Source organism: Pteropus alecto, unplaced genomic scaffold, assembly GCF_000325575.1.
Source record: "Pteropus alecto unplaced genomic scaffold, ASM32557v1 scaffold50, whole genome shotgun sequence".
Taxonomy (NCBI): Eukaryota; Metazoa; Chordata; class Mammalia; order Chiroptera; family Pteropodidae; genus Pteropus; species Pteropus alecto.
The window spans coordinates 1,782,011-1,804,936 of NW_006431918.1; the positions used below are offsets into that span (position 1 = coordinate 1,782,011).

At 42.5% G+C, this 22,926-nt stretch overlaps 1 protein-coding gene and 1 pseudogene across 1 annotated transcript in view; both read right to left on the reverse strand.

Annotated features, from left to right (window-relative positions):
- The window catches only part of TBC1D9 (TBC1 domain family member 9), a 52,067-nt gene extending 33,229 nt beyond the window's left edge, over positions 1–18,838 (reverse strand). The window contains exons 1-6 of the mRNA XM_025042346.1: positions 18,730–18,838; positions 18,425–18,535; positions 9,803–9,921; positions 4,168–4,396; positions 3,481–3,742; positions 1,887–2,094 (exon numbers count right to left, since the gene is read on the reverse strand). Coding sequence (XP_024898114.1) covers positions 1,887–2,094; positions 3,481–3,742; positions 4,168–4,396; positions 9,803–9,921; positions 18,425–18,535; positions 18,730–18,838 — 1,038 coding nt within the window. The remainder of the gene's footprint in view (positions 1–1,886; positions 2,095–3,480; positions 3,743–4,167; positions 4,397–9,802; positions 9,922–18,424; positions 18,536–18,729) is intronic.
- A 2,872-nt stretch (positions 18,839–21,710) lies between these two features.
- LOC112475157 lies at positions 21,711–21,828 on the reverse strand (annotated as a pseudogene).
- Between the last annotated feature and the right edge of the window lie 1,098 nt (positions 21,829–22,926).

Consider the following 22,926-nt stretch of genomic DNA (forward strand, 5'->3'; position numbering starts at 1 on the left):
CTAGAAAAGTTATGAAGTCTATTTCGGAGCCAAATGTAAGTATAGTTGAATTACCCATCTCAGAATTCGTTACCGACAAAATATCCTGGCCTCAAGAAAATGTTATAATACCAGCTAGCTCATCCTGTAAGAACTAGATTTGTCAATTGCCTGGCATTTCACATTCTTTTTGATCAGTTTCTATGAATTTATAATTTGTAATTTAAGGAAAATTATATATATATGATTGAGAGAAAACTAAAAATAATGCAAAGTTCCAGCCGTATATAGCTAAATAAATTCTATACATCCACTTAACTGAGTAATATGTAGTCATTAAAAATTACATTGGCAAAGAATATTTAATGATATGGGGAAAAGTTTAATATATACTCGGTATTAAATAAAATAAGCAAAAAATAAAAATTCCCTATGTTTTATATTTAAATGTTATCGATGACATATACACAGCAAAGTATAGAAAAAGCTTGGTAAATGGTACTATAGAAAGTTAACAGTGGTTGTCTTTGAATGATGGGACTAGGGATGAATTTTGTTTTCTTTTAATTTTTTGTACTACAAATTTTCTGTGATAGCAATGCAGTTTTCTTTAAAAAAAAACAACAACAAAAAACAAAGAAGAATATTTGCTTACATAAATGATTTTTCTTTTTTTAAAAGAAAAGAATCAGAAGGAAAACCTGAATGCTTTACTACAGAGAATCTTAACAGAGGGTCGATCTTCACAACCGAAGCTTCTAACCACGTCTAGAGAAGAACCAGGATAGGTTGAAAGTTCCCAGGACAGAAACGGCAGGACCACCAGCCCCTGGCGCCCTGACCTGAACTTCCTCCTCAACCCAAAGCTCCTCACACGGCCTCCGCACAAGGACCATGGTGAAGACACGACAGAGCCCACCTCCACCCCAATCGCAAAAGGGATGTTCCTTAGTCTTTACTGTGCATGAGATCAGTCTGGGACTTTATTAAAATACAAATTCCAAAACTAGCAGAGAAGCAGACTCAGCAGATCTGCGGTGGGTTCGGGAACTGGCCACCGTGGCCAGCAGTCCGGGTGGTCTCAATGCAGGGAATCTGAGGACCAGATCTGAGAAACACTTGGCTTCTGATTCAAAACCTGGACCGGCTCCTTTACACCCAGCTGCCCTCAGGCTCTGAGCCAGGTGTAATAATTACATTTTCTAGTTTCTGTATTTGATGTTTGACACCCTGGGGCCTAGCTGAGCCTGGTAGGATCACCCCTCAGGAGTTAGCCAACTCCTTAGAGCTAGTAAAGGATTCTCTTGATAACAAGCCTTTCATACGCAAATGAATGCATCCAGAGCCACGCCCCAACCTTCTCCTTTCTCTCTCTCTCACACACAGGGCCACTAGTCACATGCCCTACTCACCCCAGGGCCACATACCAGATGGCTAGGGACAGCCTCTCTGCCATAGAGCCCCTTGAAACTACCCAAATCAGCCAATACTAAGCCTGCTTGCCCTGCTCCCCCCGTTCCTTCCCTGGAGACTCTCACCAAAGGTTTCCCTTGCTCGGCTGCCTGCTGACCGACCGACTCTGGTGCTTCCCCACGTGGCCCCCACGGCCCCTCCCACTATAACTAACTATCTTTACAATGGTGGTCATCTCCTGATCTGTTGGCATCACCATATCTGAATAATAATAAAATCTCCATCGTGAAACACTAGGCTGCCTCTGGAAGAACTCTCGTAGGTCCCGCAGTCACTTAGAACAACGACACGAAAGGGTGGCAGGAGCCACCAGAGATTATAAGCATTCATTCAGGGTTACGAGCCAGCCAACCGCTGGTAAAAATATTCCTGGTTCACCAAGAAAAGTATTACAAATGAAATTCTTCAAATACCTTTTTTCATCTGCCGCTTACCTCCCGGAGTGGGATAATGAGGCTGCACAAGTTCTCTTCCTTGCTGGTAAAGCAGATGTAATTTGTAGACACAAACATTTGCCCCAAGATGTGCATTTTGTTAAACGGTGTCCAGAGGGTGCAGTCTGTGTGGCCGTCTAATTTTTCATCTTTAGGCAGCCGGAAAAGTGCCCGGTACCTCTCGCTCTTTGCCCTGGCATCGAGATCGCTGGAAGGCAATAATAATAACTCACCTCATGCAAAAGAAACGTTTCAATCCCTTCTAAACCATGCAGCAATGGATGTTCCCCGGCCCACCTTTCCCTCTCTCGATCTTGCCTGACTTATCCCTACTTTCTTGGCTTTCTACTGGGGCTAATGTCAACCTATGACCGAAAAGCGAAATAAGTTATTTTAATATAGTTAGATTCCTTGTATAGTAACTTCATAATCAATATCTGTAAATGTTCAAGAATCTTATGGAAACCAGGCCTGGACAAGAAATTCATCCTTTTTCTAAAGAAATATAATCATTTCTAAAGGGATTATTACATTTACACTTATCCAGAGCCACTTCTGGGGGCCTTGTCTTTTAAGAAAGACCTAATGAGGATAAAAACGAGCCTCATCAATTTGCTGGCTATCACTGCCCACCCTAAATAGACAACCAAATCACCTGAAACTCAGGAGCAACCCACCTCTTGGACAACTAGAATTTCCAACCTCAGCTGGGTCCTCTGTTGACTACAATCTTTCCCCTAACGACCTCCTTTTTCCTGTTCATCATACAGGCTGTTAAAATCTTTCCCCTCACGCTCTACCTGACCTTAGCTCCTTGAGGATCTGGTTTCTGGCTTCACAGAACAGAGAGAGGCTAAGAAGCGGGAGCTCCCTCCAAGTCCCTCTCTCTGCCTCCACAATGACCTCATCAGGTTCCAACCACCAGCTGCATGCCAGTGATTTCCAATCCCATATGTCACTGATTCAATCTCCAACTACCTGTCCTGCAGGCAACTCAGCTTGATGTGACCAAAACTGAGCTGTCACATCCCTGGACCTGCTCGCCCTCTCTCATTCCCCATCCAGTTTCGGGCACAATTCCGTGCATACGGTCACACGGTAGAGCATCGTTTCTCTCCCCCACTCTCTAGCTCTACTCCCACATCCAGACCTCAAGGCTTCTTGGCAGCCTCTCCTCTCCCAAGGCCCGGTCACCTTCCAGGTGTGCATTGGACTACCTTCCCTCTGTGCTCTTCCCCTGTGTTTCCCCCATCGTGTTATTCCGTGAAACGGTCACCCTACTGAACCAGCAGTAGTAACTTCTACTGCCTCTGAGACCCTAGCCGCGAGCACCTCCACTGAGAGGCCTTTCCTGCCCTCAGCCCCATCTCCCCACGTGGGTGCCCGAGGCGCTCTGCTCACAGGCTCGGAGCGGGCAGGCCATGTGAGCCTCACTGACTGAGTTCGGAGTGCTGTGGGCAGACTTCACTTTTGTATCTATACCCAGAAGAGTGTTCTGAACCCTTGAAGTTGTCCAGAAAACGCTAACTTTCCATAAATAAATGGATGGGTTTCTTGTTTCCAAAGTCTGTAAGACTCAGCCTCGGTTACTTACCGCTTGAGAGCAGACACTTTTTTAGGAGATTTCTTTTTCAGTTTAGGCAAGGATCGATCTTGCTCAAACCCCTCATTGTCTAAGAGCTGCCTCATGGCTATGTTGGCGAGCTGCTCCATTAACTTGAAGGTCTCATTGATGTTGAGAAACACAGAGAAGAAATGTTCGCTGGACCGTGTGCTCACTTTGATCACGTCAGGCAGAAGCAGTGTGGCATTCTTCTCGAGCTGCGTGATGTCCACCCACCGGATCACCAGCTTGGCTGGGCACAGGGAACAAGGCTGGGTCAACACCTCGCTCCTTAAAACCCCTTCGAGACACTGCAGTCTCACACCTCCAGCCCCCGATCATGCTGAACTCCTTTGAGTCTACGTGACCGTATTTACCATTGTTTCGTTTGTTAGTTATGAGACAAATGCAGACTACACAGAGTCTGAGTTCATAACTATTATGAATTTAAGCCTGTATCTACCAAATTAGAACTCTGACAAATCTTTAGGACATAATGACCAAAATTTTTATAAATATCGAACTGAAAATAATCAAATTCACTAAAGACTTAAAAAAAAGTAGTGTCGACCCAGTATAAACACAGATGTATTCTTGATATTTTGGTGTGGTTTATGAGTTCAGGGCAAACCTCAGTAGACTTTCCAAAGCTACTCTCCGAAATTCTAGACAACTCACCTTCCCTTCCCATAAGAAAGGAATAAAAGCAGAGGTGGTTAATACTGAGGTACATCCAACCCTGACGGGGAACTTTGCCCTTCCAGTAGCTGCAAGAGTAATAGTTGACAAGCTTCTCTTCCTCGGGCATCCCAAACAGCCTGTGGAATTTCACAATGGCTTCCTTAAACTTCTCTGTGTCATCATCTTCCTTCACATCATTGATTTTGTTATACTCTGCAATGATGCCCTAAGCAGGGATGAAACACAACGCACACAGCTGGTATTACTATGATGAGAGATGCTTTTTCTGTACGCTGTACATATTAGAAAGGAAAAAAAAATAACAATTTTTAAGGCTAGAATTTTTTTTTTTAATTGAAGAATTGTTTTCAAAGGCAATCCCCAAATTCTAAGCCAAATACCAAGTAGCATTTGTGTATGAAAAAGTTTTCAAATGATGATATAGATTTTTATTATCTGTTTATTGGTGCTAATCATTTTATTAAACTCAATTAGAACAAAGCCCATCATTTTATTTTGCAAATGAGGAAATGTAGAGATTTTACTAGTTCTACTGCTTTTCCTAGATTACCGTGATAGAGTCATACCAAAAGTCAATGTCTGCCTTTCTTAAAAATCAACAAAAATTCTTCAAGAATGGATGAGGTTCAGGAAAGACCAGAATGCATGTCACTAACTGACACTTGATCATAAATCTACTATCTTAGGGTCATGAATAACATCAGGGGACCTAGAGAAAAGGAACAAGCAACTATTTGAATGGAAAAAGGGGAATATGAGAGCAAAAATTATATTAGACACACAATTTTTGGTCAGTTGGACAAAAAAATGAAATATTTTCGAAGCAAGTGACTGGCTTAATCTACTGTTTATCATTTTAATAGCTTGAGAGGCCATTTCATTGTTATCCAATTTCTTTGTAATTCCCTGAAAACTGGCTTCTACATAAATCTCTTGACAGAAAATGCTGCCTTGGATTCCACTTTTTACTCTGTAATCCCCAAATCTCTCTAGTCTCATCTTTATTTCCTCGGATCAGGTAGCACGTGCTTTCGAACATGAAAATTTGGGGCTCAGATCCCAACGCTATCACTGCACCGCTGTGTGTAGCTGGGCAACCTCTCGGATTCTCCTTGACATGACCGAACCCTCCGTATTCCGAGGACAGAAAATTGCAACGGCCTCACACCTAGAATTGCTGTCTTTTGGCCCTTCTGTTTTCAGTGCATCCTGAATACTCCCTACAAATTCATCTTCCTTAACACTAACTCTGACTAAAAAATTCTTACGAAAAGTCTAGACCAGGCACATTTTGGATCCACTAGAGTAGACTCTTACCTGAAGTCAGAGGAAGGATGATGTTAGAATAGAAGGGAGCGATGTATAACAAACCACGTGATACCGAATGATATGTTTTGAGCAGAAAAACATTACGTTCAGACTATGCCATCTAAAGATCTACTAAATAGCACATTCTAGAATGCTCCTTTAAATTTTAAACAAATTTAAATATGAAAGGAATTATGAAGCTAGAGAACTGAGAAATATCACTTTGAAACACTTTGGGGCCTAATACACTTATAGCAGCAGACCAGACCTTCTAACTAGTTTCAACAGTAAGGATAATACTGCCTTAGGAGGAGGCTCCACTTCCAAGCTTAACACATCTAAGAAAAGAGGGTCTAGAATGCAGAACCTCTTCTTAGTCTGCAGTAGTTTATTAGCCAGGTGAACTGAATGATGGAACAAAGGGATGGAATATCTCCCTCCTATATGTTCTACAGGTTCTACATGACATAAAATAGGTCACCTGGTGTTAGGCAACAGCTCCACTTAGGAAAATTACCAAATGCACAAGGGATATTGACAGGCAATTCTCAAAAAGAAGAAAATGAACTTATCAAACATGAAAAAATGTTCAACCTCATAATCTGAGGCAGAAAATTAAAATAATTAGACACCAACTTTGACCTGTTCAATTTGAAAAACCATTTAAACAACTGTAACGCTGAAAGCAAGCAATGGCATAATCGCAGAGGGATTCCAATATGTTGACGGAACCTACTAAGGTCCATTAAAAATGTTTAAACTACTTAATCCATTAACCAACATCTTCTAATCTATCCCAAAGGAAAAAAAGCAAAAACTATAGGAAAAGTTATACAAACAGAAGTGATCACTGTATTGTTGCTTGTGCCTGCCCCCCACTATTCTAGAAGCTAAGAAGACATCTAGAGAGAGGAATGGTAAGGCCAGTTATGGGATAAAAATAACAACTAAAAATTATACAATAATATAGTACATACTAGTCAAAGAAAAAAGGCCCAACACAAAATATATATACAGTAAGACTACTATTATACATAATATACATATAAGAAACACGTAAGAAATCTAGAAAGAAATACACAAAATACTATCTACAGTATTTGAATTACGGTTGCCTCTATAGTTAATTATTACCTTTATAATTTATAAAAGTTAATTAAGACCTCAAAACAAATTTGTTGGTTTTCTCAATTATTGAACAATCTGTGCACGCTTAAACTGTTCATTTGCATATGAATGGCATTCTTTCACACATAATTGCATTAATAGCAATTCCTCATAATTGGTTTCAGGGGAATTAAATCTGACATTTTTGGTGTAACGAAAATGATGAGAAGAATGGCTATTTGACAAAATCGGTTCTTGTTTTATTCATTCATTCATTCATTCATTCATTCATTTATTTTTCTCCTGGCTATTGTCACCTCTAAGATTCAGTGTCTTCCAAGAGCTCTTTTATTTGAACCTGTTTCCCAAAGACGATAACATGAAAAGACGCCTGAGCATCTCAGTAGCGGCCCCTGGACAGAGAAGATGCTTTCGGTCTGTGCTTCCCCACGTTGATGGGCTATACGCCTTCGACCCAGCCCCCCCGCACATGATCAGATTAGGAGTCTTCAGACTCACTCCATGTACATTACTTCCCAGAAATTCAGATTGGTTTTATCAATAAAACAACTCTCAATTATTCTAGAATAACTTTTCTTTGGGGGGGGGGGGTCTGGAGGCTGCCATTTCCTCCCAGCTTCACGTGTATCCTTTGCAATGTCTCTCTCCTTCTCATTTTTATCCTCTTTACTACTCTTCTAATCTCTTTAACGAGGATGGAGAAGATACCTAAATCACCAGTCTTGAAGCAGTGATAAAATATTCATTCTGAGGGGTCAGGGGTGGAAGTAAAGATGAGCTTGATACTATTACATGTGCTTTTGTTCTTCTCGGCCTTCACTAATTTTTTGTGGTCTTTAGTGGTCCAGTTAAAATTCAGCTCTCTCTTTCAAAAGCATCAGATCTAGAGTACTTTTATGCCTGGTTTTCTCTAAAGCCGAGATGGCATCCGAGGTCCAGATTCTCATCTCTGAAGAGTGTAGGGCTGCTGTTTACCAAGTGGCATCTTATGAGCTTCACGTCAGTGATGCTTATTCCTAAGGACTGTTACTACAACAAAGACACAGGAGCACCTCTTTTTGCTGCATTCTTCAAACACCGAGCTGAGATGAAGAGGAAATATGCAAAGCAGTTCCTAAGATACCTAAGAAAACATGAGGGTAAAATCTGCCTTCCAGTGATTAAGAGGCCTGATCTAGGAAAGGGCGCACAAGCTTGAAAGTCTGCTCTGGGACTGGAGAGCAAGTTAACCAAACTCCTGCGAGACCCGACGACCTTGGCTTCTGACAACAGTAAAAATGATCTCTCACACTTCACGGGCATGTCCCTGGATAAACAGAAGAGGAACACAGGCTGTCTGGAACACCAGCTTGCATATCATAAGAAATTAGAAAAGCAGGCCCAGGAGGAAGACACATTTAAAAAGCCTGCTGACTTGTCCAATAAAGAAACTTAACATCTGAAGGTAACATGGCAAGTCTTCCCATCGCAGTAGGTCACAAAGTCAGCTAAAGAATCTTAATCTTCTCCATTTGACAGAAGACACCTCTCTTTATCTATCTAGTGTCTTACTCCTCATTGTTGTGCATAAAAATAAATCTGTTTTTACATTACATTTATGTGTAAAGAGATTGCTACTGGAGCATAAGAAAGGGTTAATGCCATCGATGTTAGTTTGGAAAAAGCTTCTCCTTTGGTCCCAATAACACTCAGATAAGGAATTTTAACCAGTCCAAGTAGATACAGTAGAAATTAAGTAATAAAACATTAGGTCTCATTAATGCTTTCTTTCCCTTCAACTTATTATATACAAAAAAAAAAAAAAACAAAACAAAACCAAACCAAACAAAAAATGAGACTCTAAAGAACAATGAGATTCTATTTGTATTTTTTCCTTCTTTTTCTGAGTACGAAATTACTACATGCTCATGTCAAAGTTCAGTAAAGTAGAAAATATAAAATAAAATTGACGATTCTGTGGAATTTTAATAAGAAGCACGTTGTCAGATCACTTCCTAGAATTCCTCCTTAACCTATGTAAAGTAAGGCTTTCTTACTGTGACTCAAACTCCAGCTATTATAATAGAAAAAAACTGCTAATTTTGACTAAATAAAAAATTTAAACTTTGCATGGCAAAAATTGTTACGAGCAAAGTCAAAAGACAAATGACAAACCGAGAGAAAATATCTACAACATACATAACTGATAAAAGACCTTCATATAAAAAAAACTTTTAAAAGTTAAATAATAATGAGACCAAAAGTCCCACAGAAAAATAGGTAAAAGATAGGAGCACACAGTCTACAAACAGTGATAAAAACACGGCTCTTGAACGTATGAGAAGACATTGTTTCACTCAAAACACGAAAAACATGAACACATTTCTCCCCCACCAGAAGGGCAAAAACTCACTAGCGTGATAATCCACCTTGCTGGTGAAGATATGAGGAAACAGGCACTCCCAGACATAAGTGAGAATAAAAATCAGTACCGCTCCTGGGGACGGGGAATTCGGCAACATTTAACAAAATGGAACAGGTATTTACCATTTCACCTGGCAATCCCACTTCTGCCAACTTATCTTAAAGATACATCCCCAATAGTACAAACATATATAGCCTTATTTATATTGCATAGGAGAGTGGCTGAATTATCTATGGAGTAGACACACAGAATATGAACTTAAAACAAATAAATGCAACATGGGATCCTGGATTAAACCGTGGAATTAAAAAAAGGACATAAAATGGAAAAACTGGTAAAATTCAAATAAAGTCTGTAGTTTAGTTAACAACACCATGTCAATGTTAATTTCTTAGTACTGATAAATGCACCATGGTTACGTAAGATGTGAACATTCGGGGAAACTGAGTGTAGGGTCTGGGAATTTTCTGCTCTATCTTTGCAGTTCTTCTGCAAATCTAAAAATCATTCAAAAAAAAAAAAACAGAACTATTTAAATTAAACTACAACAACAAACATGTGGACGATCTCTATGAACTCATATGGGGTGTTACCCAGGAGTCATTAAGTAAAAAACGCAAATGCAAAGGAGCATATATACAGGAAGCCTCATGTGTAAGAACTAAAGTAAGAAAAAATACACATACCTTCCTATGTTTACGACTTTTCTGTAAGTTTTACCTTATTTCCAATTAAAAAGTTTAACAACAAAAAACCCAAAACATCCTCTACCTGTATTTTTCCTCTCACGAATGTGGTGATATCATTCTCATTTTCAAAGATGGAGAGTGTCTGCAGTAGGTTCTGCTCAAGCCATTCCCAGTGTTCGGTGATTTCTTTTCTGGAACCACCTGGACGAATGTAAAGATGTAGTAATTGTCAGCATTTAAAAGCTATCTAAAAAAACAGGCTCATGTCATCAATATTTAATGCCACTAAAGGAGACTCTTGTCCCAACAGCTCTACCTTTAAATGCTCTCTCTCCTCCAGAGGAGACACACACAAGACATTTAAGGAGGTGGAAACCCAAGAATGAGGGCAGCATGTCCTCACTTAAGTCGTCGATAGGTTCTTTGACTTTAAGCTGAATGCTGTATACCAGTTTTACCATAGGCTAATTGATAAAAGCATGAGTTAGGCTCCTATAGCATTCCATCAACGTCCTAATGAAAATGGAACAATGTTTTTCGAGGATCTGCTGTACTGTGTTATAGTTGAGTCTGATGAGGTGAGTCCAGAAACTTTTAGGATACTTTGGGATTAGAAGGCAGCAACATTTCTCCCATTCACTTTCCTGGGTTGGGAGTTTAGCTCCGCCCTCTTTTTTCCCTCCTAGAGTCTGCACCTCACAGGGTAACAGAGATCCTGTTAGGATAGTAGGTTACAGCTGTTAAGCTGCAAGGCTTGTGAGAGCTTTGGAATGCCACTGGAGAGCTGATGTAATCGCTCCTATCATGGGCAAAAAATGATCCCCACTCACTTCAATAATGAATGAGATGTGAAAATGGACCGTCGCTAGGGAATAGCAGCCTGGCTTTCATAAGCACAGCTGCCTTGAGAAGTAATGGGATGAGGTCATCCTCACAGCCGTGGACCAAATCACTGCACTCGGGCCGGTTATAAAGAAGCTTAAGTCAACTCGCCTGGCAACCTCCAAAGTGAAACCACCCCAGCCTCGCAGCATCTGTGATCGGCTCTGCTCTCCGCTCACTGCTCACAACTGCGTGGGCGTATAACCGGGACGCCGTCAGATGAGGTTGGACAGACACTGGAATAAATCCCCTTCCCTTTTTGTCTTGCTCTGGGAATGTTAACCATCTTGCGGGAAAACAGTGTCTTATAAATCATCCACGTATCACAGATGTAAATTATATAGAGGTCATATGTCATATCGTAGATATAAATTGTATGCACTACTCATTCCAGAATTAAAGAATGATTTAGTGATTCCACTGATGCACCTTTCAGTCCTCTTCACAGATTTCCACGGGATCTTTTCATTGATTTCTTTAAAACGTCTTCTCTCTGTTCTCTGTCACCAGTGATTCAATACATCTCAGAATCTCACTCTGACTCCTGACAAAGGTGGGAGACACGAATGTGTCTACAGTGATACTCGGAACAGTGGGAGCAGAACTAAAATCTCTTAGAGAATAGAGGGTAGACTTGAGGGGCTTCAGACCCACTGTGTGAGGAGAGGTGACATCAAACCAAACCCGAGTTCATTTTCTTTTCCTTGAAGCGAAATACCAAAACTGCCTACATGGAACATTTGTGTGGAAGATGAAAAGCATATTTCTGCGTGCAGAGGTAGCCCCGTGGAAACACTAGAGAACAGACTGTCTGCAGTGCCTTCAGCTTGGCACACGCTGCCTTCAGCTTTCCTTATGCACATATTCATGTAAGGACACCCCCCCCCACACACACACACACAGCGGGGTGGAAATGGCACACGCACGCGTGCGTTCACACAACAAACATTTACCCGTACCTCCCACTTTCGCGGTATTATGTGAAGGTCGACATGGCTGATCTCCATCACCAAGAAGCCATCTGAGCACTGTTCTACTGAAGTTCAGGTGTACTATCCAGTTTCCTAATTACTGCCTTCTCCGTGGCCCAGGACCACCTCCCTTCCACCCTGTGCCACCGCTCCCCATTTCCATAATCTCCGCCTTCCACCACCCAACGCCATATGCACCACTGGCTGTTTTGTCTACTTCCCGCCTCCTGGGACGTAAACCGCCCCCAGTTCTGTCTTCCGTGATCACCACCGGTCCTCCCTCCGACTGCAGCTGCGTGTGCTCGTCCTCTTCTGTCCTCCACCTCCTGTTGCATTTCCCACACCTGTCGGTGTCACGTGAAATGGCTGGCTTTTAGAGTTATCACCGGCCACTCATTGCTCTCATGTAGAGAAAAGGAGCCAGGAGTACAAATCTCAGATCCTCGGGCCTGGAGGTCTCGTCTGGCTACATCCAGACCTAAGATCCCCAAGTTCCAGGAGACCGGGTTCTAGATAAGAACTTTGTGTGCCATTCTATGCAACCGTATACGATTTGAGGAAAGAAGAAGACACGAATGCCATCAGCCAATGGCAGTTTCAGGAATTAACTATGGATTGCTACACCCAACAGATAATTCCAGGGAGAGTAATGAAATGTGCCTTTTGACATTACTATTGCTGTACAAATGCACCGCATCTTCTGAACACTTTCCTAAATGCACCAAGAATAAATAAGGACAGGTGTCCACGGTCCCAGGTGCTGGAGTCTAGAAGTATGAGGACACCTGTGAGGCAGAGCTGAGTCATCTCCCCGAGCAGACGGGACAAATTCCGAAGAAATCAATTTAGTAAAAACTATTTCTGAAAGCAGGTTCCACTTCCGTCTGCTTTTCGCCCCAGAAGATACAAAGGGCCGCATCACCTCTCAGCGACCACAGAGCAAAGGTCCTGTTAACAGTCTGAGAGTAACTGTCACTTTTGCCAGACCAATCTATAGGAACCAGGGAAGACGCCACAGAAAACACGTTATGATCCTAAAAGCTCCTTATAAAGGGCTCTTTCGTTTCTCAAGAAAATAAGTACAAGTGCTGCAATATTTAAGGTCTTGGGGCTCTTTAGTTATTGCTTAAAGTGAGATAACATGAAGCTCTTTTGCCCTGACTTTAAAAAGGGACTATTTACCCAGCAGTTTGCACAAAATGCACTAAATGCTCAGAAGAGAAGGGAAGGGCTTGCATGTCGACTTTCTGGAAAGGCCTCATTTACAGAGATGCAGCAGGAAAAATAAGCTGACCTGACTGTGCAATCAGCTGGAACAATAAAAAGCTGGGTCCGCCGAGAGAAGTCTTCGGGAAGTCCAAGTTAAAGCATCTGGGGGCCCAAAGGAGATCGGCCCCTGGTGGTCTTAAGATTATTTAGAAACGAACTTTGTAAAAATGAGAATCCGAATACCATTTGGAGTGTGTGTGGGGGTGGGTTTTGTTTTTTGTTTGTTTGTTTGTTTGTTTTTGAGACTGCTAGCCATAGGCCCTTTGCCTATATCTGGGGAAATTTTCAACATTATCTATGACGATGAAAAATACTAAATCGTCCTAGTCTAATCTGTCATCCAGTTTAAAATATATCTTAAAGCACATACAGTCTACTTGAAATAAAAAGGAAGAAGCATTGAGATGGACCACGGATTGATTCTATCACATCTGGCCTCTGAGGATTAAGAACAAAGGCTTAAGGCTCCCTGACATAGTCAGTGAATATTTCTTTGTGATGAATGATTAATAATGCATTTGGTTCCGAGACCGCAGCGCTGACTCACGAACCTGAATTCCAGGATGCTTTAGATGGTACATCCTCACTGATCAAGGCTGTGTGTACGCACATGTGTAGGTATATATTTGTGTGTAACATGCAAAAAGAAACTCACTCATGACACAGCAGGAAACAAAATTAAGCAAAACCAACCCACTAGACCTCCTAGGGATTAGAAAGCAGCCAAGCTAGTATTTTCAGATACCGGAACAGGCTGTGTGGATCCCAGAGCTGATCCAGTCCTCAAGTGAACAGCACTGGGAGCCAATTAAAGGGAACCAAATGAAGGAATCAGCTATTTTATGGCCTTATCCAAACATAACCTTAGCCACAAAGATGATAATTTTCAAGTTTAAATACCAAATGAAGGCAAGAGTAATACCTAACATACTAGAGTAACATCGACTGTCCCTGTAGTACTTACAAAGCCACCATGCAGTCTCTACACCCAGAAAAATGACTTATTTGGAGAGGGCAAGAGATAAAACCCAAAAATAATGTAGTGATTTAAAACATTTTTAGAAACAAAAGGGAGATTTGTGTTTTAAAGATTTACATTAAATGTATTTAAATTAATTAAAGCTATAATTATAAATATATTAAAGATGATGATAACGTTATCTATTACTTATTTGTACGTAGCAGGTGGCATACTTAACTTTCGATACGTTATGGAACATGATCCCAAAGAATTCATCTAAGGAGTTCCGGTTATAATCCTTTCATAGAGGAGGAATCGGAGGCTTTCACATTTCTATAAAATTTAATCCAGATTTTTCTGGCACCAAAACCTATACTCTTAATGGCTACCCTTTACCACATCCTGACATATTTTTGAAGTGGGGTAAGTAGGACTAGAGGTTAGACTCTCTGAAGTGATAAGAAGCCTTGTCATCGGGGAGACGATATCGCATAATGGCTCACATCACAGACTCTGTCAAAAAAGTGCACCTGCTTTCAAGTCCCTACCCTGCCACATACTAGCTCTGTGACTGTGGGTAAGTAACGCGACCTCTCCGTGCTTCAGACTGCTCATGATTCCTTCAGGTGTCCCGTGCATGTTACTGAGGGAAGGCCCAGAACCACCGCTTCTGTAACTATTATAAGCTTCTCACATAGCTCGGCTTGTAATCTCTTACAGGTCATACCAACGCGCTCATGGCTTTAAAATCACTTTTAGGAAAAAGAGGCCCAGGTAACTACTCATCCGACCCTGGTGAGAATCAGTGGTTGATGTTCTTATTTTACCGAACTGCCAAGGTCCTCACTTACCCTAGTGGAGAGAACGTAAATGGCTGTCTTTCTAGAAGGCAACTGGGCGCGAGACACAAAAAGCCTTACATATATGCACATGCTTTGCCTCAGCACACCTACTTCTACAAATATGTCCTAAGGTGATAATTAAGGGAATGTGAAAAGATTCTGTTCATAGGATAGTCACTAAGGTTGTTCCAAAAAGGCAGTTAGCTTTGGGGGGAAAACCCTAGATTTCCAACAATAACATATCAATTAGTTAAATTATGTTATATATACCATAAAATGTTATCTACCTATTAAAATCGATATTACAGAAATACATTGTATTGACATGGAAAATGTATACACACACACACACACACATATGTATGTGTACGGACACCCACATTTTACATGTTTATAAAGTCTGGAAGGTGATTTATGATGTGGTATTAATGTTTTTAAAATTTTTATTCTTTTTGCTTATCTATACGTTCTAATTTTCTACAATAAACATATATTGTTGGAAAAAATAAAGAGCAAGTGTTTTTTTTAAGCTGCTCTCTTCCCAAGGATCCAAGACTAATTCTTGAGGCCCACACACCAAGAAAGGATTATCGAATACCGACCAGCTTACACGGCCCATGTGTCTCACTTGGAAGGCAACGGAATGACCCAACACCCCCCCTATCTACTGGAGAAGAAGAGCAGAAGCAGAACCAATTAGTAACTTTTAATTAAATTCTGGGCCTTACCAACGGCCGACCAAAAGAATGTTTAATCCCCAAAGCCAGCATGGTGCTGCTTAAAAAATGCTGGGCTGGGCGCTGGGGAGACTGGGAACTTGGCCTTGGCCCCTCACTAACTGGCTGTGACTAGCGCAGTGAACTTGGGCAATTCGTTCTACCTCTGTATCCTATTAAATTAAAGGTGTTGAACAAGATGGTAGCTAATACAGCTTTCGGTTCTGAAAACAAATGACCATTTAGGCCCAGAGGAGATTCTGGGATGGTAAAGAAGAAGGAAACTAAATCGATAGGCAGCTGAATCCAGGCGCTGTTCAGGGCTGTGTCATCAGTGAGGCGTCCATCAAACACATGCTCTCCACCTACTTCCTGTATCAGTCCTGTTGGAAGGTTCCAATGTATCCAGAGGGAACTGTCAATAGATCCTGTCTTTCCGTTTGTGACTCTCCTCTGCAGCTGTCCCAGAGCTCCTCATTAGACAATATCCTTGGAATGACCTGCATTTCCTTGTGTCTATATTATTCCCGCAGAGGCTATATAACCCATTTCCTGTTAGAACCTTCTAATTCTTCTAATGGGGAGAACCAAACGGTTGCTTTCTACCTAAGTCCACTGAAGGCCAAGGAGGGCAAAGCCTGGGCTCTGTCCTGCCTCTGGGACGCCAAGCAGCTGTTGAGGGAAGACCTGAGGCTACTTAGTGCCCTGGTGACCCTGGTGCCCTTCGTGCAAAACCATCTGTGAACCGATGGGTGGGTGGAGAGGCAGAATCGTCAGAACACAACGAGCTCAACAAAGCTGGGCAAACTCCTATGGCAAAGCTTCCTAACGTTCTTAGAGATGGCAAAAAATATCACTTACGGACAATCAACCAAGCCAAGTGCAGTTAAGTAAGCTGGAGTTGATGGCCCAAGGGAACGGTGGCTTCATTTGGGGCAGTAGGGAGAAGGGTCATTATTTAGGAAGGTTGTGGGCTCCCCTTCCCAATTAAAGGTGTCAATGGCAAGGAAACATAAATTATCAATTTCTTCAAACTAGTCCTGATACAGACTGTTAGAAGATAATTTTTTTTAAAGCATATGAAAATAACGCTTGGTTATCTATAACTTGCTTCCCGCCCACCTTCCTGTACGTTTCATATTGCCAAGGGCCAGGTGATTATCATATTGGCGGTCAGACTGCCGCGGCCCCTGCCTGCTCTCCCTGCCTGGTTCCATGTGGCTCAAGCTTAAGGCACATCATTTGAGCAGGGTTTACCACTAAGACTACTGCTCTCCCATAGAGAGTGGTCTACGTGAAGACATTGATTCTAGACACTCCCTTTTATCCAGTTTACGTGGACTGGAGAGTCGCAAGGCACGTGGCACAGAACAAGGTTTTGGAATGCTATGTATTGTACAGGGCAGTGAGTGAGACCCACCCAGTTTTCTGCAGAAGCTTCTCTTAGAGCAATGAATGATTCATGAAATACAAGAAAATACAGCTCCCCACATACCGTCCCGCCAAATACCAACTTTGTAGTGTATGAAAAAACAACATTAAAATTACAAACCAAAAGGTCAGTATATCAAAGAAATCTCTTTAAGGCAAATGCTTCCGTTCTTAAAAGCTTCTCATATAGGGGAGCCAGCGATTTGGGTTTAAACAGAAATCGATAAGCAGAACGACTAATGGGTGAGTGTGACTTGCACAATGGTTGTCACTTCCGTGGGGTCTTCCACAAGGAAATTCTGGAGCTATCGCTATGAGTAATCAATAGATACAAAGCTAAAACTGCTCTGGGTTTATTGTAGTGAGATCATGCAGCTTGACAGGCATTACAGAGCACATCTCTTTGGTATAAGTCACGCCATCAGCGTTTACTGCCTACTGTTCCTTAGCCTCGGCTCGGCAAATAATTTAGGAATAATTCAGCCGTGTAACTCTGGGCCCCTTCCCACACAGGCATTCATAGGATCCTCTCCATAGAATGGCACATAGTAATGTCAGGCAACAGGAAATAGCATGCCACGGAGAGATCAGAGGAGCTCCAGGCTCCAGACGGCTTCAAAGTCTCGGGGCACAAGTGGTGGAAGGTGAGTGACCAGGTGTCAAGTACCCTTTCCACACCCCGCCCCCCCTTGATTGAGTGGTTTAGCGGCTCTGCCTGATTTCTCATTTCCTTGCCTTTCACTTCTTCGCCCGCCGGCTACAGTGTCTATTTTAACACTGTTCTAGAGTGTTTGCCAACTAAATGTGACGCTTTTCCAACCAACTAGCACTTCCCCTTCTGCAGCAGCTACTGAGTCTTTCCCTTGACAGAGACAGCAGAGTGCCACCCGGCTCCGCCTGGGCCACACGCGCAAGTCTGTCTTCCTCGGGGCCCCAGCTTCCCTCTGCCTTCATCCTCCCTCCGATCCACATCCTTCACGCCTAGGTGGTGTTCTCCATGCCCCGAACCCTTCACTCCCCAGAAAGCACAAATGGCTGGTACGTCCCCCTGTTTCTCCTGGGGCACACTGCGTCTTAACCGGAATAACTTTAAAGGGATGTAACTACAGGTTAGAATTTCCGCTGCTACAAAATCCTTGTGGGAGCATTACTAGGGCGCTGGAACCTTCCAGCAGCCTGAACTCACCCCCAGATAACCTCCCCTACTCACGCAGAAGGCCAGGCAAGCGTCCTGGACTAGTCAGCAGCCCTACAATCAAATGGCTCTGTATGGCACTTGCTTGCACTGGGCTGTCATTGAGTATTGACTTGTGTTTCAAGAGCAGAGACCGAATCTGATTATCTTTAGATCTTCAGATCCCAGCACAGGACTTCCTACCAAGCAGAGATCAATTTAAAAACTGTCGTAGAGGGTGTCGGAGGAGGCTGCAGGATCCGAACAAGACGTCACCAGAGCGAGAAAGAAAACCACCGTGCTAAGCCATCAGGATTTGGGGTTCATCTGCTGGAAATGGCAACAGTTACTTACCCCCAAATACCTAGCGATTGTATCCACAAAGAAACGCTCCTTCCCGTCTGACATAATGTTGTTAATCCCCACCTTTCTCCGGATTTCCAAATCCTGCTACTTACCACAGGCGATGGTCCAATAGACCAGAGAGTCTGGAGTCTGGTACAGGATTCGGTAGGGAGCGACGCGGGCACTGGAGTCCAACACCACATCGAGGGTACCCACCAGCAGGCCTGAGGGCAGGAAAGGGGGACACGTGCGTGAGGTTCCTCGGTGCTTTCTCGTTCCAGAGGCAGTGTGAGCATTTCAAGCTGACGTTTACTTAGACGGTGTGCTTACTAAGGATGGCTCTGGGATGCAACTGATGAGGGTTAGGGTGGGAAGGCCCCCAGCCTCCCTTGCTCTGCCACTATGGAAAATAGCACACCGGAAAAACGCCAAGCTCGGTGTCTGCCCCCGGCAGGTTTTTTGAAGTTCTGCTGAATCTGAACCACAAGTTCTGAAAGTATCACCCCCAGAATCTTTTGATGTGTCATCTTACAATAATGGCTTGAGGTCTGGTTCTGACCATACTGAATAACACCTTGATATGCACGAAACCATCGCGATTCACTTGCCGCTGGCCTGGCAGTCTAGGCTCATGGAAAGAGTTATGGATGCGCCAACTGGAGCTCAGCAGAGCTCAGTTACGGCTCCGATTCTGTTATAACCAGTTCCGTGGTGTGGACAGACCACTTACTCTCTCATCGCTTTGACAGCTCGGTTGTAAAGTGACTGTAATAGCGTCTGCCTTCCTGAACCAGGGTTATTAATCAAGAAGCCCAGAGGAGGTTAACACAGGGAGGTCCTACATCTGTCCTTGGTCTTTGTCCAAGGACAGGAATCCATTTAGGTTCATTCCAAACCACAGTGACCATTAGCTGACCCGAACACACCAGACAAAACAAACTCTCTCTAAAATGGAAACTAATTCATTGGTTTGCTCTGGACTGTATGAAGTACATTAAAAATAAATCCTTGGAGTCTGCAGAATTTTCCAAGGGATAAAGTTCCACATAAAGTCCATAATGTCGTGCGCGTACATTTTTCTTTCCTCTACTGTGACTTGGATTTGCTGCAAAGACAAATTTACTTTTCAATCATCTGCAGAGGGAAAAGTATATTAATAGGAAAAGCAGAAGAGTGCCAGCTAAGCTGGATTTCCTTCGACCAGAAATACAAATGTATCACCCATGGTAATTGAATGCTTATGATACTTGCCTCTTCTTGAATCAAAAGAAGAAATAAAATGCCTTAAATACAGGAAGTGTGACACATGTTGGTTTGGAGGCACACACACTTCAGTCTGGCATTAGGGCGCTGCAGTCAAGGACTGGCCTACGTGGCTCACTGCGCCTCTACGAGTGTCACAGGGACAAAGATCCTCCAGGTCTCTCTGGCCAGAGTGGCCCACAGAGGCCGTCCCGGTTCTGGATTTCTTCACTCCTGGCTCTGCCACTTCCCAACTCTCAGACTCAGGCTCCCTGAGCCTCAGTTTCTCCATCCTCAGTGTCTCTCTGAACTTCCGTACTCAGCAACACCACGGAGGGAAGACGACCTCTGAAAAGGTCCAGTCGATCCACATGTCTCGATCACTACAAATGTCCCCAACTAATATCCATCTCCAATATCCATTATCCTAATGAACAAAACCTCTGGTGTCAGAGATAAAGAATCCTGGGTGACTTAAAGCAGACCCCCGTGAAGTGAGGGCTTCTGATGAGGTGCCACTCACCAAACCTGAGTGTGCATTTACAACGGGCACCACCAACTTCCACCAAGATTTAGATGGAAACTAACAGGTACATACACACCGACCACGGGGTCCATGCTCAACTATTTTCAAGTAAGTTATAGACTTACTATGATATTATGATATTGCAATACCCACATGAGGTACATATAAAATCAGAAAAATTTTGTGGCAATTCTTAGAAAACTGGATATCCAAACAGAAAGTAATGCTGTGACCTGAAATATGCAGTCGGCCAGTCAAATCAATCAACACGCTTCCACTTTAACCCGGAAGTACTTGGCAACACTGACCTGTCTTTTCCCTCCATTTGGGATGTTGCACTTGTCCGTCATATCTTACTTCCCAGCACCTCACAAATGACAAACTCCCAATTATTCAATGCCAACTTTTTCTAACTCTGATCTCCCTCACGTTCTGCTTCTGTAATACTCGCCGCATTTATTTAAAATTACTTGCACATTTTGCTTTGTTCCGTGTCTCCCCCTCTCTCCAGACTAGGGGCTCCCTGATGGCAGAGTCTAATTGATTCTTTCAGACTCCTAGGCCCTGCACTTTGCTAGCACAGATAGCTCTGCACGCGTGTTTGATGAATGGACAAGTGGTGTATTTTTTGAAAAAACCTGAATAATGAGTTATCACCATGCTGCCTAAGCTCTATGAATACAAGGAGTCAAGGCTTTGGGAGAGAGAAACTGTTTTCATACCCTCTGTGCATACAGAACGTTCGAAGATGGAAAATCTGGTCTAGAGAAGCCAAAAAAAAAAAAAAAAAGCAGCAATCAGGATTTACTTAGAAGTCTTATTACTCATGCTTCTGAAAAAGCTGTCAAAATACTGAAGCTTTTATCATTTCCCACACAAAGCGTTGTTTTAGCAGCTGTTCTAGTCAGCTATTTCTGGTGTTAAACAACCTTTGATCGTCTGAGATAACTGAATCAAATTATGGCCCTCGAAATAACTCTTCTCTGCATCTACCTGTTACATTAGTTTGGGAGCATCTGGTAACAAAAAGTGCTGTTTTCAAGGAAATTCAGAAAACACTCTGCAAAACAGTCAGGCTTCCCACGTGGCTGTGAGCACTAGAGGGTGTGTGACACATACAGAGTCATGTCTCCATTTCTGGGGAGCCCCCACTTCTAGGAGCAGAGATGTGTCAGGGGACAGCCGGACACAGAAAGGTGCTCATGGCAATGACCAATCCATCTACTGATGATCTTGGAATAATTTATGTTATTCCAAAGGATCACCCAGCCTCCCTGCATTCCCTCGGCCTTGCAGCCAGGTGGAGATGAGACTGAGATCTGCAAAGACCAAGGCACAGGGCAGGGGCAGGGGCTCAGTCCTGGCCTGGGTCCTGACAAGGAAGTAGTAATAGTGTCCATTCAGAGAGGGCCTGCCATGTACTAAACATTTTAACAAAATGATTCTAAGCCACAGAAAAGTACAAGAGATGACCAAACACAGGTATTACCGCTCTGACTTTAATGCTTGGCCTTCCTTACCTCCTTCAGGCCTGTGGTTTTGTTTTTTTTTTAAGGCAAGGCAACCCTTGGTTGACCTCACAGATTGCAAGGACCTTGTCAGCTTACGATCCCTTATTTTTTTATTTTTTACGCCTATAGCACCTGGTCTTCCTAAGTGGTCTCCCACCCAAGTACTAACCAGGCCCGACTCTGCTTAGCTTCGAGATCAGAGGGGATTGGGCTTGTTCAGGGTAGCATGGTCATAAACTTGTTTTTTTTTTAGAGAAAGAAAATATAACACAAACTCAGCAAAGGTCCCTTTGTGCCACCTCAATCTCATACCCCTCTCTCCATTCTCAAGTTCTTCTGTATTCTTCTCAGCTGGGTCCTTAGAGTTCTATTATTGTCCCATATGTAAGCACATGAATATAGATGTAATGAGGATGTGTATTTTCCAGTTTATATTAATGATATAGAGTAGATATTGTTCTGCAGCCTATTTTTCTCACCCAATAGCATGTTTGCAAAATTTACCCAGGTTATACTTATAAATCCAAATTATTCATTTTAAATGTTGTATAATATCCCACTGTATAAATATAACTTATCCGTTATTCTAATAGAAGAATCTGGGTCTATCTCCAATTTTTTGTTGTAATAGACACTGCAATCATTATCTTTACACCTGAACCTAAGCATGAGAGCACATTTGTTTAGAATGGAATGGTTGAGTCTTAGGGTAAAAGCATTTTTAGATCTTATTAGATATTACAAACGTGTTCTCCAAAGTGAGTGTGCCAATTTACATTCTCACCAGGCGAGTGAGAGCACATCTGTTTCTCCATGCCTCCAATGCTTAGTATTACCATTTTTTTTTTATTTTTGCCACTCTCAAGGGTGAGAAATTGTATCTATTTGTTGTTTAATTTGCATGTATGTGATTATTCATGAGTTTATTGGCCATTCCAGTTTCCTGTTCTGTAAGTTATTTGTCTTTCCTATTGTGCTGATATTTGCTGAGACGCTCGGGTCAGAAATTCAGAGTTTACCATTGAGAGGCTTCTACTAATATATATACTGGATTTTGATTTGTTATAGCAAGTATACACTGATATCTCTAAAGCCAGAGAGGCAGTACTTGGACTTTTTTTCTTTATGTATCGTCCATATAACTGTAAACATTTTGGATCACGGATTTCCATCTTGTCCTTCTGGCTGCAGCTCCCTAGATAAAATTGGTACATTTCATCTAAGCCTTAGCACTTACATGTGCTCCATGATATGGGGCAGAAAGTAAACAATAACATCCAGGAGCAGAGGCTGACAGTTGTACGAACTCCGGGCACACCATAATTTTACACTTCTC